Source organism: Onychostruthus taczanowskii, unplaced genomic scaffold (genome assembly GCF_017590055.1).
Source record: "Onychostruthus taczanowskii isolate IOZ18803 unplaced genomic scaffold, ASM1759005v1 scaffold10, whole genome shotgun sequence".
NCBI classification, from domain to species: domain Eukaryota; kingdom Metazoa; phylum Chordata; class Aves; order Passeriformes; family Passeridae; genus Onychostruthus; species Onychostruthus taczanowskii.
The window spans coordinates 227,805-247,130 of record NW_024496526.1 but is presented as its reverse complement, the minus strand read 5'-3'; the positions used below and the strand labels follow the sequence as shown (position 1 = coordinate 247,130).

At 43.8% G+C, this 19,326-nt stretch overlaps 1 protein-coding gene across 1 annotated transcript in view; it reads right to left on the bottom strand.

Annotated features, from left to right (window-relative positions):
• The window catches only part of IFT140 (intraflagellar transport 140), an 86,101-nt gene extending 70,547 nt beyond the window's left edge, over positions 1 to 15,554 (bottom strand). Inside the window, exons 1-5 of the mRNA XM_041408555.1 lie at positions 15,272 to 15,554; positions 9,983 to 10,158; positions 7,999 to 8,220; positions 4,492 to 4,613; positions 3,691 to 3,833 (exon numbers count right to left, since the gene is read on the bottom strand). Of these exons, the coding sequence (XP_041264489.1) occupies positions 3,691 to 3,833; positions 4,492 to 4,613; positions 7,999 to 8,220; positions 9,983 to 10,129 (634 nt within the window). The 5' untranslated portion in view covers positions 10,130 to 10,158; positions 15,272 to 15,554. The remainder of the gene's footprint in view (positions 1 to 3,690; positions 3,834 to 4,491; positions 4,614 to 7,998; positions 8,221 to 9,982; positions 10,159 to 15,271) is intronic.
• Positions 15,555 to 19,326: the final 3,772 nt, after the last annotated feature.

Below are 19,326 nucleotides of genomic sequence, written 5' to 3'. Positions count from 1 at the left end.
AAATCATCAAGCCCAACCTTTGATCAAGTAGTACCACACCCAATAACCATACAATGAAGTGCCACATCTAGTCATTTTTGAAGACTTCCTGGGATGATCACTCCACCACTGCCCAGGGCAGCCCATTCCAATGCTTAACAACCCTTCCTGTGAAGAAATTCCTTCCTCCAGTCTGCCCTTCCCTGGCACAACTTGAGGCTGTTTCCCTTGTCCTGTTCCTCGCTCCCTGGGAGCAGAGCCCAAACCCCTGCCTGCCTGAATCCTCCTGTCAGGGAGTTGTGCAGAGCCAGAAGGTCCACCCAGAGCCTCCTGTTCTCCAGGCTGAGCCCTCTCCGCTCCCTCAGCTGCTCCTCATCAGAGTTGTGCTCTAGACCCTATCCCATCTCTGTTCCCTTCTCTGGACACCCTCTAGCCCCTTAAGGTCTTTCTTGTCATGAGTGGCCCAGAATCGAGGTGCCTCAGCAGCATCCAGCACAGGGGATGATCTCTGTGCTGGGCCTGTGGCCACACTATGGCTGATCCAAGCCAGGTACCACTGACCTTGCACATCTGGATTCAGGTTCGGCTGCTGTCACCAGTACCCCCAGGGCATTTCCTGCTGGGCACTTTCCATCCACTCTCCCCCAAGACTGGAACACTCTGTGGGGTTGTTGTCACACAAGTGCAGCACATGGCATTTTGCTTTATTGACTCTCATGCAGTTGGCCTCGGCCCATTGCACGCACGGGTTTAGGCAGCAAAACCCCCAACAAGCAGTACAGTTGTTTGAAAGTGGTACTACAAAAATCATCCAAACCAACGTCATCAAAATCTGACAGATCGCAAGCCACATTCACATAATTTCTTAGCTAATCACAGTATTATATAAGGGCAACATTTTATACCACCGCAAATCAAAAAACCTATTAAATAGCATCTTTCCCCAAAAGCTTAAGCAGAAAACACAAGTGTATAAGAATGAACATTAAGAATCCACACTGATATGTACGACATATGATCTGATGTGTTTAAAGTAAAAAAAGTGTGTTTAAATTTCCAAAACTCTTGCAAATATATTACCATTCCCTACATTTCAGCTATATAAAAAAAAAAAAAAATTCCAAGTCCTGTTGCACTACTTTATTTTCTCCCTGCAATAAACCCCTGCATAGATATCCTCATCTTAAATCACAGGACAATCTGGTTTTGAAGGGACTTTTAAAACTAATCTCTTTTTAACCCTCTTGCCATGAGCAGGGACACCTCCTACTATCCCAGGTTGCTCCAAGCCCCATCCAGCCTGGCCTTGGACACTGCCAGGGATCCAGGTGCAGCCACAGCTGCTCTGGGCACCCTGTGCCAGGGCCTGCCCACCCTCACAGGGAACAATTCCTTCCAACATCCCATCTAACCATGTCCTCTGGCAGTGGGAAGCCGTTCCCTTGTCCTGTCCCTCCAGGCCCTCCAAAGTCCCTCTGCAGCTCTCCTGGAGTCCCCTTAGGCCCTGGCAGGGGCTCTGTGATCTCCCTGGAGCCTCCTCTTCTCCACGTGAACACCCCCAGCCCTCCCAACCCAGCTCCAGAGCAGAGGGGCTTCAGTCCATGAAGCATCTCCATGGCCTCCTCTGGACTCATTCCAACAGCTCCATGTAATTGCTGTGTTGAGAACCCAGGAGCTGGAGGCAACTCTGCAGGTGGGGTCTCACCTGAGTGGGCTGAGGTGCAAAATCACCCCCTCTCTTGCTGCCCATACTGTGGGATTATCCCAGCACACAGGGTATTTCTGGGTGCCAGCGCACACAGCTGGGGCACGTCCAGCTCTCACTCACCAGCACCCACAAGTCCTCAGGACATTTGGGAGTTATGGCAGATCACTACTAGATTAAGAACTGAGTCCAAAATACATATGCTCAAATCAACTCAAGCAATGAGGCTGGTCACAAAGAACAGTCAGACAGTATCATTTGATTGAAATTTGGGAAGTATGACAAGAAGGCTGTCTTGGGGTGACTTTATAATACTGTATCTCCTATTGTCTGCTTTATGCCCAGATACACGTTCTGTAACTTTAAGCTAGGTCCAAGAGAGGGGGAGAAGCCGGTGGAATTCTTTCAGCAGTTTGTGTTCAAACACAGATTCTCCCAGGATCTTTCTCAGGAGAGAAGAGTTAAATTCTTTTGCTTGTAGCTAGCTTCTTTTTGTTAGCTGAGTCAAGAAGTTTTTCCCAGGACTGTGGCTTCTTCTTCTGGAACTTTTCAGCTTTGCTCCAGTCCAAAAAACCAGACCATCACCGGGAGCCCCTCGCCGCAGCCCGGTGGGGGGAGGCTGCAGGGACACGCGGCTCTGGACCTCGGGAGAAGCCAAGCAGGACTCTAAAATCCACCAGCTTTCTCCGCAGCGAGAAGGTTTTAGTATCTAACATTATTCATTCTTGTTGCCATGCCTGCGTGCACTCTGTGTGTTAAATAAACAGGTTTTTTCCCTTTTCTCCAAGAAATTCGTTTCGTGTGATGGGAAGAGGGCGTGCCGCAAACCTGCCTTTTTTTCAGAGGAGACTCCCCTTTCAGGACGTTTCCTCCTAACTTGTCTCAAACCGAGACAGAAGCCCAAGCCAAGGACAACAGCCGCAGGACACACAGCCTGTCCCTAGATGGGGCTCTGCACCATCACAACAGCGGCTTTGAAGGTGAGGACGGAATGGACACAGCTTCTCAAAGCTTCTCTCCTTGTATCTTTATGAAGCACCCTGTGTCCATTTTCCATTTAAATGGTACCTTTCTAGTAAAGAGGCTTGTATTCACACATTGAAAGAAGGTACACTGCACACCACGCAGCTGGCCCAAGCCTCTCCTGCAAGCTGTACTGGTGTAAACAAGGGGTGTCAATTTTGGTACAACACTGAATCAAATTGTAATGGAGCTGCAGAACCAGCATAACTGAAAAGTTTTCAGAACAGTTAACACTTGAATCAACAGGATGACTAGAATCACCTATCAGAAACACCCATTATGCAACTTCTCATACACATTCTGGCTCCAGTTCAGAGAGAGCAAATTACAGAGAGATGGCATCACAAAATAATTTGGGGTGGGAAGAAAGTTAGCTTAGCACAAACTAGTACCCAGAAGGCTAAAAAGGATAGGAAAAGACAGGGAAGAGTAAAAGGCAAGGAAGAGGAAAATGCAGAGAAGAAACTATATTAGGCAGCAAACTAACAAAACAGATTCTCAGACTTTTTTTTGTTCCATAAGAATGAAGCATGATTTCAAAGCATGAGGAAAAAAGTGAAAAGAAAATTGAGAATTTAAGATGAATGTTTTAGCAGAATTTGCCTATTTATAGAAAAAAGAACCCACAACACATACATTATTTTGAAGCTTTGCACAAAAGCTAATTTTATGTACACTTGTGTGTTAGAGATTGTTTTCCTCATACTCACTTCTTCAGGAACCTGACTAACCCAGTACCTCTGGTGACCTTGTGAACAAGACCACCCTGAAGATTATAAGATTTCAGTCATTTTATTAATTTCTTACCAAACATTCTACAACTCCTACAGAATATATGAATATGTTGAATATATGAATATGAGGGATATATGAATATACCCCAGGTGTCAGATATATGAAAACAAGACTATCATGCACTGAGCTATTTTGAAGTTCTAAGGAAACAACTTCTCAGCCAAATGGAAAAGTGGTTTTGCTCTTACCATCTGTCAAAGTGATAAAGAAGGAGAGTCCTTCCTGGACTGCCATTTTCAGAGGCGGTCCTGTTCCAGCTTTCTTCCAGTTAAACATATCCAAGGCTTTCTCATCACCACTCACAGCTGCTTTTGCCAGCTGTACAAAGTCCCTGCAAAGAGAGATACTTCATTCCCAATTCTTTTCATAACTGTAGTTTCAGTCTCAAAGAATGGATGAGCAGTTAATAAAGCATATTGTATAAGAACAAAGATGTTTCATACACTGATTGAAAAAAGGGCAAACAAAAAAAGATACAAAACAAAATTTCAGTTTTAGTTTTCATTTGCATTGTTTCACCTTTTTTTTCAAAACACATAACTGTTTTTCAGAGATGTGAAACAGAAAAGCACAGACAAGGAAAACTCTTCTTTTGCACTACAGCTACTTCCTATTTCTTGCTTGGACAGGAAGGAAATAATAATAATGTTTAAGAACTGACTTTTAATTTAATTATTTTTGACAATAATATGATAATTGTGTTTCCAGTGTGTTTATGGCTTTCCCCAATCAGCAATATTGCTAATTAGAAGAACTAAGACAGAAGAGCTAACAGCAATGGACAGAAGATGTGGAGAAGAGAAAGAAGACCAGTTACTGCACACAGGACACAGCCACCAGAGTGGGAGAAGAGCTTGGAAATATAGGGCAGTTAGGAAAATAACGTTTTTTAATACATTTTAAAATAGTTCATTTGTGGGCAGGACTTTCTTTCTGTGGAAGAAGACAAAGACCTGGACTAGCAGAGCTCTGCTGGGGCCAATACTCACTCTGTAGGAGGGGGTGGCCGAAAGACACAGTGCCACAAGCATTTCCCATACTCCTGCTTCACCAGGGCAGTACCCTGGACTCTGCCCTGATGGTCCATTTTCCACAGATACAAGACACCGTGCTAGAAAAAGACAAGTTAATTCATTACCCTTTGCACACAGATGAGAATTCAGACTCAATCTAATCACTGCACATAAAAATAAATGTTTTATTGTCAGAGCAACACCCTTCCTTTTGTTTAGTTGACAAACACAATTACGTCCACTTAAAAATAAGCCACAGGGAATCAAAGCTATCTTTAACGTTATATTATTTGTTCCCTTAAAATCAAATTGTCTGAAAAAAGCCTGTTGGTCCTATCCTTTTTTAGTTAAATCACACTGCCACAGCAATTACATGGAACAGTCTTGGTTTTCTTCTGCAAGTAGCAGATGTAAATATTTGTCTCGATAACGTTCTTTCCACATTTTTTCTTGTAAGTAGTCTGATAGCTTAATTTTAGCAATTGAAATAAAAGATAGCAGAGCATATGCATCCCTCAGTAAGTGCATATAAAACTGATGTGGATGAGCATGGGTATATGATTATATGTAAAGTCACAGGATGCAGAAAGACTAAGGGCAGAATTTTTTAATTTCTGGAGCTTTCCTCCTCTTTCAGAGCAGACATTCAAGAGCTTATTTTTAGAAAAATCAAGAACTTACTTTTAGAAAAATAATCTAGTAACTAGAAAAATCATAGATGCTGAAGAAAGGAAGTCTGTTTAGCTAATGAACTCAACAGTGGTCAACACAGGTCAGCCCTCAAGCCTGGCACAGGTGCTGACATAACTCATACCCTGCACTGGCAGCTCAGGAGCAACAAACCCCAGGTGACTGGAAAGAATGGAGACAAATTCCAACAAACTGACTTACAGTATATCCTCACAGTTGGAATGCTAAGATGATTATTTATTGTTGTTGTTGTTATGCTAGAGCTTATGAAACCAAATTGCATTTAGGAACCTTCCATGTAAGCACTACATTAAAAAACCCAGTAACAATTTTCAATGTCAAGTTCAATCTCATTTTATTTCATTAAGATAGACAACAATAAAGTGGTATTAGAATTTGCTCTATTTTTATTTATTGTTTTCAATGAAGTATCATCCTTTTCCTGGAAGTGAAAGACTGGTAGCAGCGGTCATTTATTCTTCACAATTCTAGCTAGAAGCCACACAAGATGCAGCTGAGGCCTTCCAAAATAACATTTCCTTCCTTTTTTCCTAAGATTCAAAGTTCTAACTTCTTTTCAACAGTAAGATGGCAATAGTTACACTATCCAAAACTGTTTATTAAGTGCTATGTGTCTTGCAGCTTAAAGAATGCCACTCAGCTGTGCAGCTGTGACACTGCTGTACTCCTGTCCCAAGAGGACATTTTCAGTTCATAAAATGTCTGCAAGTTATCTCTGAAAATCACAGGATTCTATGAACCAACCTTGTTGGTTCCTCCTCTCACTCTTCCAGCAGCTTTACACGCCACCACTTTCCAAGGATCCCAGCTAATACCACCTGCACCATTTGTAAGCTGGAGAAAAAGCCTGCAGCTTTCTAAAGCTGCTGACCTTTGTTCCTCCTCCTTCTAGATATTCCAGCCTCTATCTAGATAACCTACTTGCAATCACAATTCTTAGTTTGGAGCACATGAGATTGGAAACAAAAAAGCCTCACAACCTCTCCTAAGTCACACTGGAAAGGATGCAGAACTCATCTGTTTCCAAATTATATTTTTAAAGAACAGAAGACATTGACCTTATCATCTATCTAAATGTCCTTTCCACATGGAGATATTCTCTGATTCTATCCTGTAACTTCCCAATAATTTTTAAAAACCCAAAGCTTTAGTTACTTGGTATGAAACCAATTTGCCTTACAAATAGGCTTTCATTATAGAAAACACCTAGATCCTCTGTGTGATGAAAACGTGGAAATCATCCATGTTATTTTTACTTAAAACAAATTGAAAGCTTCTGATTTTCACAGTATCCTATTCCAACTTTATGAAGTTATTTTCAAATCATTTTCTTGCATTTCAGGATGTATGATCACAGAAATCCTAGTGAAGATAAAATCATAGAATAGGCTCAGTTGGAAGTGACTCACCCAGATCATCAAGCCCAACTCCTGGCCTACACAGACAACCCAACAATCCCACCCTGTGCCCAAGTGCTTGTCCAAAGCCTCCTGGAGCTCTGGAAGCCTTGCAACTCTGAGCGTTCCCTAGGGAGCCTTTCCAGTGTTCAACCACCCTCTGGGTGAAACAGAAACCAAATCAGGATCCAAATATTTACCTTCTTTCTAAAGAATTTCCTCTAATATGAGCAGAACATGATCCTGGCAGCACTCACCTAATGGAAGTTTCCTAAAAATAAACCCTCATGGGAAAAATATTAAAGATAAACTTATAAGCTATTGGATAATATGTAGGAAATTAAGTATGTCTGTGCTGCACCTCAGACCATAGCATAGTGACACTAGTTTGAAATAAATTAACAAATTTACATAAATGTAAACTCTGTCTACATCAATGTATTGTCTCATTATGATTAAGGCCTCAGCTACACTGAGATGTGTCCATCTTTTGCCTGGGCAGAACTTTCTCTTTTCTAATAAAGAAGATGATAAATTCTCTTTTTACTCAATTTTGAATTTATGCATTTCTGTCAAATGTAGCAGCAGAACTTTACAAACAATGAATGAAAGTTTTTTTCCTCCCAATAAGAATATTGGGAATTCTGACATATAGGTAAGAGCAGAACTGAAATTCTTGGGCAAACTCAAGTTTGAATCAGGGAAAATACAGGAAAACAACCCTTTTTTTCTTCATTGGCTGACTCGGGAACTGGCAAAATCAGAATCTTCTATGAATATTTAATCCTGAATATTCAATAGCCACTTTCTCACTGCACTATGAAAAAAGGGCAACCAGATTATCAAGAAATAGAGCGTCACGTTTCCCAATACAATCAATTTGACACAATTTTAAGGCATTAATAAAACCAGAGAAAGAGAGACTAGCACAGGTTTCTTGTGAGCACTGCTCTGCACTCAGTATGGACGAATATGTTGTAGCTGGAAATTGTTTCTCAACAGCTAGGCTTTATTCTTGAGTCTGCCCTAAAACTTGACAAAAAACAGGAGAAAAATAATTCAAATTGTCTATACCTCAATTACTCCATCCATGAGATAGCCTTTAACCTTCATCAATGCTAAGCACTCACTGAGATCTAACACACTTTTATTTAAAGAAAAAATATAGAACAGCAATTCTTTAATTGGAGAAAAAATTAAAACACTAAGATTTGATTTTATTCCCTAACATTTTTAATTTGTACCTAAGGGAAGGGAATTTCTCTCCCACTCAACTCTCCCTTCCCCAAGGATCTCCATTCCATGACCCTTTCCTATTACAGAGCTTCCAAGACTGTGTTCCACATCAAACCCACATGGCATTTTAGGTACTTACCCCATCCCCAGACACAAGGCAGGTACCACTTGTACTCCAGCTCAGGACTGTGATTTTGGTGCTGTGATTTGGGGGTACAGTGTGCTGCTCCTTGTCTTGTTTGTTCAGTACCAGAACTCCTCCTGTCTCCCATCCTGATGCCAGAATGGGTCTGGAAGGGTGCCAGGCAAGTGATGTGACCTGAAAGCTTCTCTCAACATGGGAATCAGGCACATGTTCTCCCTGCAAACAGAAATCAATGTGAGCTCAGTCCAGTGGAAACTCAGCAACCAAACCTTCCAATTCACAGCCCAGTCAATATCAAGCTTTCTCTCCCATACAAACGATATAAGAAGGCTTCAAACACATTTCAAAGCAAAAAGAAATTCCAGCTATTGAAAAAGAACAAAGCACATCACTAAGGACATAGAATAATCTAATGCTTCAACAACTCTTAAAGGCAGAACCTCCTTTAGGCATGGTTCACAAGTATCAGAATTTACCAATATTACTGAACAGGACTGCCGTGGTCTGCCTGGCCCCAGCTGCTGAGCCAAGCGTGGCACCGGTGGTGTTTTCTCCCCAGAGGCTCTGGCTCGCTATGAGCACGTGGGGACAAGTCCAGGTGTGTCCGAGCTCAAGTGCTTACAGCTGGAGCTTGCTATTAAAGAGGGTCACTCCTCAGGCCTTCCTGAGCTAGAGAAACCTTTAAGGCGATTATGAAGGAAGGAGTGGGTCCTGATGGAGAGTTTTGAATCCAGAGTTTTTATTTCGGGCCACATGGCCTCTGAAATCTGAAACTCCAACAGAACTCCAACTGCGTGGCTCTTTGCCCCTTTTACCTCGGGAAAGGGGCAGGGGAGGGAACACAGGGACCACCAGCCAGGCATGGGGGAGGGGGTCTCAGCTGAGAGGGACACCTGGGTGGGCCAGTGGCCCCCCAGGGGGTGGAGAGCATCCTTTGAACCTGCCAATCGCTCCCCTTGGAATTTCTGGTTTGATAGACAGTGCCCAGCAGGGGTCAAGGGAGGGGAAAGGAAGGGTGATTGAAACCCTACCTGGGAAGGAAACTTCAGGGAGAAACCAGGGGAAACTGAGGCACACCATGACAACACACTGCAACACACAAGAATATTTCATGTGAATCATTTAACCTCTCTACGTATTTATTTTTCCATTTGTTAAACTCGGATAACAATTTTTCAGAATACACTCTGAAAAGTACACATTTTATACGCTATCATATTAAGAGACTTAGATGTTTCAGTAAGTCTGTTGCAGACTCAGATACCTTTTAGTGCTACTTCCCTAAAATTTATGCAAACCAAAGTCTTACACAAGGCTGTCATGTAAAAGTTAGAGTATGCAAAAGAAATATCTGTCTACAGGCAGAAAATCAGTTCAGTCTTGAGGTGGTGGAGTGATTTATTGAATTTGTTCAATTTCCAATGTTCTATTCACTTAAGAGTTAAAAAGCAGCAGCAGCAGCATGTGTTCATTTACATACAAGCCTGAAATTCTCACACTATGAGAAGCAAAAAGCAAATCAGTAACCATCACAAACAAGACTTACAGACTGTAAACATCAAATTTCAAAGGAAATATGAATTTAATTGATGAAGATCTTTTTAAAAATACATATAATGAGTGGCTGATGTATCTGTCATATTCTATATAGCACAGGACATAGACAGTAATTAAAACCCAGAGAGATTTCAGAAGGATTGTAAGCCTGCAAAAATAGAGCTTAAAAATGGGAAGTTTTAAATTGGAACAATGATAAAGGTTGCTGAGAGAAGCTGTGTGACCTCTCACACATCTCATATCTCTGGAAGTGTTCAAGACCAGGCTGGATGGGGCTTGGAGCAACCTGGTCTATGGAAGGTGTCCCTGTGCATGGCAAGTGGTTGGGACAAGATGATCCTAAAGGTCCCTTCCAATCCAAACCATCCTGCAATGATGTGACTCTATATCAAGAGCAAAAGCAAAGTTGCTGACTTTTCACCTGTTCCAGGTAGATATCCACACAGCCCCCACCTGCTGTGCTAATGGAAGCAACTGCCAGGAGTGGATGAAGTGGGTGCCATGCTATATGGGAAGGGGAGGCAACAGAATCAGGAGCATCTGTTTGATGATCCACGTACACAGCCATAAAACCAGGAGCTGTCTCAGACTGCACACCTGTACAAGGAATAAAAACATCTCTATCAGGTTTGCTTATGCAGATAATACACATACAGTACATATATGCTATATTATATTGAATTTATGTACTATATATAACAACATGTATACGGGTTAAAACAAAACTACAGCATCATCTTGTTGCACATACTACACAGACATGAAAATGTCAGAGTGGCATTTAAAAAAAAAATGGAGAAACACTGAGCCTCACACTCTGTAGATTCACAGTGTGCATAGGCCAGTACCAAGTCTCTCACCAGTGGCTTGTGCTGGCCCACTTCAAAGGACTCTGAAATAACTCAGTATTTACCAGAAAAATACTTCCAGTACTTCATATCCAAAGATGTTAATTAATGTACAGACTGAACTCTTTTATGTTGTTAAGTCTCATGTCCGGGCTTTCAAAGTAAGTTTCAGCAGTTGTCACCACTTTGGAGCTTGTACTATTGAAATCACACTATCTGCTATTTACATTGGAACTGTTACCAACATTTGAATGAAAAAAATAAGTAAGTGCTGAAGTTGCACAAAAAAGAACATGAGAACAAAACCCTTTTCAGTATTGTGGGTCAGAAAGGGAGGGCGTCACTAATAATCTGTAATAATTTATACACAGAAGTGGTTTTTGGATTTGTGTCATGGGATCCAGTCAGCTCAGTTTCAAAACAAAAACAGCTGGAGCAAAACACCTCAAATTCCTAGCAAATAATCACAGAGTCCTAGAGTTCAGTGGGTCAACTAGTCCAACCGCCCTGCTCACGCAGTCTTCCCAGAGCACCTGGCACAGGATTGTGTCCAGACAATTCTGGATATTCCCAATGAGGGAGACTTCACATCCTCTCTGGGGCAGCCTATTCAGTGCTTAAACACCCACACAGTAAAGAAGTTCTTCCTCATATTTAGATGAAACTTCCCGCGTTCCATTTTCTGCCCATTGCCTCTAGTGCCATTGCTGAGCCCCACGGATCACAGCCTGGTCCATTCTCCTGAGCTTTTCCTGCAGACACTGACAGACAGGGATGAGGTCCCCTCTCAGCTGTCTCTTCTCAAGGCTCAACAGACCCAGCTCCCAGAACTGGACACAGTGCTCCAGATGTGCCTCACCAGGGCTGAACAGAGGGGCAGGATCCCCTCCACAACGCCCTGACAATGCCTTTCCTCACACACCCCAGCATCCACCCTCTTGGCCCCAGGGCACACAGCTGGTCAAGGACAGCTGGTGACCCCCAGGTCCTTCTCCACAGGGATGCTGTCTAGCAGGGCAGCCCCCAGCCTGGACTGGTGCATGGGATTACTCCTCCCCAGGTACAGAACCCTGCCAAGATCTGGTGAAAAACAAAACAAGGCCCCCAAGAAAACATACACACACAAAAAGCCCCCAAGCATGAAACATTTAAAAGACTTCTTTGACATTTAAGGGGAAGATGTTTTCTTCTGCACAGGTAAACCATGAGTTCAGAACCCACAGGCACACACATGCGCAGCAGTGAGACTTGCCTAAGCCACCAGCATGTAAAAAGGGCATCAACAGACTCTTAAGGTCTCTTTCCTTTAAATCTTCTGTCAGCGCCTCAAATAACTAATTTGCTGGGCACCTAATTTAGAAAGGTGGGTAACTCTGTTCAGTAAATTGGGAGCTCTGTATCTTGCCTCTGACACATACAAGGAACAACATCAACTACTAGATATGAGAGCAGACAAGAGCAGTCACCCTAAGACAAACCATTTCATCTTCCAACAAGATCCACTCACTTTTAGCTGGACAATCCTTCAAAATAGTCAGCATTCCCAAAGTGGCACTGCATGGGTCCATTTTTATCACCACTCAAAAAAACCCCCAACAAACCATTCAAATGAAATTGGAGTGTCTTTCGTCTTGATTTCATGTATTTTAAAAGTTTTCTTACATCCCCAGTATTGTTCCAGAATTCTTTGCCCATACTACTACTTGACTCCTTATTTTATTTGTTTCATTTTCCTCTAAGAGAGGAAGGATTTAGTTCATATTTGACTAAAAGCTTCAGATAGGTTCAAATTTTGAAATAATAAAGAATTTCACTTCAGATTAAAATAAAAATGTAAGATGCCTAAATGAAAACAAAGCTACATTTCATATGAAATAACATTTTTATCACACAAGCCACGCAGCTGTAATGTCTTCTCTATAGCCACCAATTTCTACTTTTAGTTGCTCCTTGCATCTGTAGTCATCAATATTACTTATTATTCTTCAGATATTTCAGTCCCCTTCAATGACTGAAATAAGTTTATCAAGCTTCCAAATTGCATCTCTTGTTCAACTCAATAATTTAACTTTTGGAATTAATAAACATCAAGAAAAAAATTTCAACCAAAACTGTATATTTAAAATGGCAGACTAGCACTTGCTAAAATAAGATTCAGTGATACTGTCGTGTAAATTATGGACAACCCCAAATATAACATACTCTTCACCATCACAGCAACTACACAAAATTATGAAGCAGACTGCTACACACAAATAAATAAATGGCTTACATAAGTGGATTGCTCAGTGGTGTAAAAATAATTGAACCAATATTAATTTTCTTGCTGTGATCTTGGGAATTCATTACTCACATGATTACTGCTAGCTCTTGTATTTACACTGTAGCTTTGACAGCTGACTCTTCAAAAAAGTCTTCAAAGAAAGAAAAAGAAAACCAAGTAACACTGCCTCTACAAACTATTCTGGCATGTTCTATTTTTCCAAGGTTTCAAAAAAATAAAATTTCTGAAAAAGTTAACCATTTTGTGTTTTGGAATAGAACATGACCAAGCCCCCCACACTTGAGCTCAAAGATCAAATTAGATACATCTGACGGACACTTTTGAAACAGTCCACAGGCAATTCTTAGAAATGGTTAGACCTTATGAAATCACAGCATGGTTTGGGTCAGAAGGGACCTCAAGCTCATACAGCTCCACCCCCTGCCATGGGCAGGGACACCTCCCACTGTCCCAGGTTGCTCCAAACCCTCTCCAACCTCGCCTTGGACACTTCCAGGGATCCACAGCTTCTCTGGGCAACCTGTGCCAGGGCCTCAGCACCCTCACAATAAAACTTTTCTTCATTGTGCCTAAAATAAAGCTAACATGTGCCAGTTTAAACCATTAGCCCTTCATCCTGTCAGTACAGGCTCTGGTAAGAAGTCTATATCCATCTTTCTTACAAGATCCCATAAAGTTCTTTTTAAGACAACTTCCCTGTCCAACCATCCAGAAGCCACCCTGACAATCACTCTTGCACCACCTGAGCTGGGACCGAGGCCCCTGCACAGCTACACCTCCACACCCACCCAGTCAGACCAGCTTTCCTTACCAGCTCAACCATAGGTTTCCCATAGCAGTCTCAGATGTCTGGATCATTAAAATACTTTCATTTTGGTGCAATAACAAAATTACAGCTTGAGCTGGTATCTCCAAGGAGCCATGTCAAACAAATGAACCCCTGGGCTTTTACACCTTTTCAGTCTAAGGGCAGGGAAAGTCTGGGGGCTGTCAGCTGCTGCAGAGCGCCTCTGAGTGTCCCTCACCTGGCTGGGCCACAGGTCCCCACGCCCTGTGTTATGCAGAGTCAGCAGTTCACAGCCTCTTGCTCTGGCCACCCAAAGCTCAGCCTACAGCTTGCACTGCAACTGCACCCTGAGCTACTGGCACTGAACGAATCCCTAAAATACTAGAAGGCCACAATGAGGTGTTCACAGAGCCTTCTCTTCTCCAGGCTAAATACCCACAGCTCTCCAGCCTGTCTCCAGATCAGAGGGGCTCCAGACTCTGGAGCATCTCCGTGGCCTCCTCTGGACTCTGTCCACCAGCTCCATGTCCTTCCTATGCTGGAGCTCCAGAGCTGGAGGTACACTTGAAGGTCTCACCTGAGCAGGGCAGAGGAGCAGAATACCCTCTGCCCGGCTGCCCACGCTGTGGCGATGAGCCCAGGACATGGGGGCATCTGGGCTGCCAGTGTGCATTGCCAGGTCATTTCCAGTCTTTTACCCACCAGTACCCCAAGTCCTTCTCCTCAGGACTGCTCTCAATCTGTTCATCCTGCAGACTATACTGGTAATGGAGATTGCCCCTACCTAGTGCAGAACTTTGCACATGGCCTTGTTGAACTTCATGAGGTTCACAGAGATAAACACTACAGACAACATTAATAACTGCAAATGACAGCAGTGAGCCAGAACACGGCACATATTTTCAAAAAATAATCATCAACTATCAGGAAAAAAATATATGCTATTCTGTCTTTGGGGACAATATGTAAAAAAGCTGATTTTATGTTCTGTCACAGTGTTATCAGCACATTTAATCGAGGTTGATAGCAACTTGGTTTGCTGTACCTGTGGAGCTGCGGACTCATCACCCCCAGTCACCATAGCATGGTGAAAGGGGTCTCTGTCCAAGTTGCCTTAACAAGACTCTCCAGCAAGGCTCAAGTTACCAAAGCAAAGACAAAGGTCTTTCCTTTAATCTCTACCTATGAGAAATGCTGGTTTCTAAATTTGAAATTGTTTAAAAGAGCCAGCCCCAGAAAAAAAAAAAAAAAAAACCAAAAAAACCAAAAAAAAAAAAACCAAACAAAATTGCTCTGTGCTACAAAAAGATGGTTAATGACTATGTAGAATCTTCTCTAGCTAGCAAGACAGATGAAGTAAAAGCCCGGTTGAATGTTGAATCCTGCACCCACACAGAGGGAGAAGGGGTGGGGAGCCTGCGCCAGGCAGAGCCCAGGCTGCTCCTGGAGCGGGCCGAACCCTGCGCGCGTCCCTCGCCAGGGCCGTGATCGCCACTCGCCGGCACAGAACAAGGGGCTCCACAAACTTCACGGCTCCGAGAAGCCAAACACGCGGGCCACGCCATCACGATCTCGCCTGCGGGCGGATTCGGCCGCCCCGCCCCCGCCACCAGCAGCTCAAGCGCCCCTTACCTCCGGCCGACCGCGATCAACCCCGCTGTCGCGGGCCGGGCCCAGACCCAACCACGGAGAGCCGGCCGGCACGCCGCGGGCTGCTGCGGGTAGAGCCCGCCGCCCGCTCTCCCCGCCCCCCGGCAGCGCCCGCGCCCTCCCTGCCGCCCCCGCGCTCACCGCCCGCGCCGCAGGCCGCACTCACTCCGCGATGCTTTGCGTTACCCCGACAACGGGGCGAGCCGCGAGCGGAAACAGCCGAGCGGAGCCGAGGAGTGGCGGGAACGGCCGAAACCGTCCGGCGGCACACGAAGAGTGGCGGAAAGTGACGAGCGCAGCGGGTCCGGCGGCGGCGCCGCTGCGCTGTCCCCGAAGGTTTCAGAGGCGTCTTCGGGGTTTGGTGGCTTGACCTGTGAGGAACTTCTACCGCAGGTGATGGACTGTGCCGCCGTCCCGAGAATCGAGATCATTCCCCAAACCCTCCTGGTCCCCAACGCTGTCAAGCACCTGCTGTGAGGGAGTGTGACCCAGCTGAACCTCCGTGATCTACAAACCCATACCGTAACCATATTTAATTGTACCGCCCGGAGCTCAGCGGCTCTTTCAGAGTTTTGGGGTGAAAGATTTTTAACTTAACAACTAAGTCTTGCTAACAACATCTAAATAAGCACAACCCGTAAAGCCCTCCTACCGCCCTGCACCTCCCCAGCCACCTACAACCCCGCCAGGCACAGCCCAGCCCCAGCTCTTGCCCCACTGGGCCTGCAGCCAGGCCCAAGGGCCAGGTTTGCCTAACACCTTCAAAAAGGTTGAAAAAACTCAAGACCGAATCCCCACAGCACTGTCCTGCCCATAGTTATTTGTAATTCCTCTGAAGTCACAACACTTTTTGTGCAAGCTGATGAAAAGCAGCTCCTGCGTATTTCGAGGCTGACTGGCCATGTGTAATGTGTCATTTATGTAGTGCTTATCAGTTTCCTTTCCCAAATACGCAGGGACTCTTGTGGAAAAAAAAAAAAAAACAACCAAAAAAAAAAAAAAACAAAAAACAAAAAAAAAAAAAAAAAAAACAACAAAAAAAAAAAAAAAAACCCCAAAAAAAAAAAAAAAAAAAAAACCCCCCAAAAAAAACAAAAAAAAAAAAAAAAAACAAACAACAACAACAACAAAAAAAAACCCAACAAAACCAAACCATAAAACTAACAAACAGTGAAACAAAAAACCCACCAAAAAACAAAGATAACAAAAACCACCAAAACAAACAAACAAACAAAAAAAAAAAACAACAAAACAAAACAAAAAAACCCCTCTGTTTTGGTAGCAAGTAGGAAAAAGTACCCAGTGAGAGGCACACAGTACATTGAAACACACTGTACATCTGCTAGAATGATGGGCAGTGTTCAGGTAAAACACTGGCTTTAGACCTTGTTACAAGTCAGCAACTCACACAGACCAGAGCTACAGAACTGACAAAGTCCTGTTTCCTGGAGCTTTTTATCCTCTCCCTCTACAAGGCATCAGCTCTAACAGTCATTTATGCCATCCCTTTGTGGTGGATTCCTTGAACATGCAATAGCCCAGTTAGCTCGCTCAGGTGCCACTCCCAGAGTCAGAAATTAATTTCTTGCCTCTGCCCAGCCAATTGTTCTCACTGCAGCCTTGAGTTCATCAGACTACAAGTTGAGGAGTTGAACAGACCGTGTGCAGATGCCTTGTTTTCTCAGACAACCAGGCTGTCGTGGAAACTACTGCAACTACATGATACACTCAAGTCAGAAACATACAGCCAGCTGGAGCCTCAAAAAATCATCAAGTCCATCATCCCTTTCTGGGCTGGAATAAAAAGAGTCTAAACAATCCATCGACTGTCTCTCCCCAAGTGACCACTTTACAGCTCTCAGAATTGGCTGGTTCAATGTTACATACTAATTTTCTCCCATAACTAAACTACATATTCCTACTTGTGCAGCCTTAGCTGGAAATGAAGTTTTCCTGCCCTTCAATATTCGACAGAGAAGCCCTGCTTCTATGACAAATAAACAAGTGAATGTGGACCCCTAGGATCTTAACATCTTCCCCTCTACTCATAAAATCACATAACCACAGAATGGTTTGGATTGAAAGGGGCTTTAAAAAACATCTAGTTCCAAGTCTCTGGTATCATAAAAGACACCTAACAGCTCCAAATCCCTTAAGTCCCAGGACTGGCTGCAGTTGCTCACAGCCCATTTCCTCCCTTCCCTTAAGGGCTTGACCTCACACACCAAGAAGAAAACAAAGTTGCATGACTAGGTGCTTCCTTATTCTGTAAGCAATAAGAGATTAACAATAGCAGTCCTTCCATTTAAATCCTCTTACATGCATGGGAAAGAACTGCTTTAGCAACACAAAGATCATCCATTATTGTCTGCCAGAATAAACAATTTCAGAGCCTTTTAAGAAGAAATAAAATATTAATGAAATCTGCTAACTTCTAAATAATCTAAAAGGAAAATAGAGAACTTTCACTATATTGGTGGCTTTTACACCTAGGATCTTTGAAAAAGTATTTCCATGTTATAATTTGCAATGATCGTGCACATTAGATTCAAAATTTAAAAAAAAATTAACAAACCTAAAGGATTAACTTTGTCCTTCTGCTGAACAGTTCTGCATTGCTTGCTCTATTTTCTAGTAAAAATGCAATTTGTTATTCATACCTTAAAATACACAGGATGTGGGACAAATCCAAGTTAATATTCTTGCCTGACCTAGAAAACCATGACAACAAACACTGGAAGATTACTTGCATTTTGTGGGCTGTGCAGGTCTGTAAAAACAGACTAGTGAGGAAGGGCCAGGGATCAAAACCGAACAAATGGAAGCTCATGTGTCTCTTGGCATCTCACCCTACCCCCTGCCTCTCAGCTCTTGTCCAACTCCTTTTCAGTCAGTTTTTCTCTCACAAACATTTAGACACACGAGCAATTTCACACCTTAACAGTTCACTGAAGGCAATGAGGCTATTCAAGCAGGGAAAGTTATTTACATACAGAGAATGGAAACCTTCAGCTGGAGAGCTGAACACAACTGCACATCTCTCGGCAAAGCACTATGGAAATACATGGTAGTGGAGATACAGAATCCATTTTCTAACAGTATTGCTGAATTTGGTTGAGGCCAAGGAGGAAAAATACGCCACATGATCTCGTGCGAGATTATAACAAAGTTGGAAAATATTTTCTTAAAAAAAACCCAGACAATTAAGATGCAGATTTAAATGCAAGTCTCATCACTGGAGACAAACCTTTTTTAACAAATTCCATTTAGAGCAGTCCACTTGGTTGCTCACAAATACACTTTACAGCACATTTACAGGTGACAACACAGTACTCAAGACATGTTACATTTCTACCATCATAATTACTTGCAACATACTCCCCGGGAGGCCAATTTTCCAGAATTTTGACACCATCATGAGGTTTAACTACTTAGGACTTTATTTCTAAGCTTACAAATATTTTCCTTGGAAGAGGACTAAGGCACCCTTTCCTCTTAATCTTTATGAAAATCATAAAGATTAAAAAAAGAGGCTGATCTAATGTTCTTTCCAGAAACACGTTATTAAGAGACAAGTATCAGTTATAAGATTTTAAAAAATTATCCTGCTTAGCAGTTAACGTGAAGTCACCACACAGAAGTATCAGTCCACATCAAGGAGCCCCCACTGCGAGAAGAATGCCCAGCAGCAAACTCAGATCCAGCGAAGGGCCTCAGGGGGGACGTCTGTTCCCAAGTGCGCTCCATGAACGCCCCAGCTGCCCCAGGGAGAGCGGCCCCACGGCTTTCCCGGCGAAGGCAGCGAGCACCAGCGGCACCGCCGGCCCAGGCCGAGCGCAGCGCAGCCCCGCCAGGCCGCCGAGACCGCCGGGGACCGCGCGAGACAGCAGCGCCGCCGCCCGGCAGCCGGAAATACTGCGCCGCATGCAAATCACTCGCTCCCTGACCAATGGAATGCTGGACCCCGTCCAAAGGCCTCAGCTAGATGGCTCTCCATTGGCTTTTCTTTCAGCCAATCGGCAGCCAGATCTCGGGATTCACCCTGGCCCTTAGCAGACACGCGCTGCCGCCTCTTCCTCCGCGCGGAGCTTTCGTCACGCGCCCCGCTTTGTTTGGCTCGCGCTGGAGCCGTAGCCCCGCCCCCGCCTCTCTCCCGCTCGCCGCCGGCCAATGGAGCGCGTTGCTTGGGGGGCGGG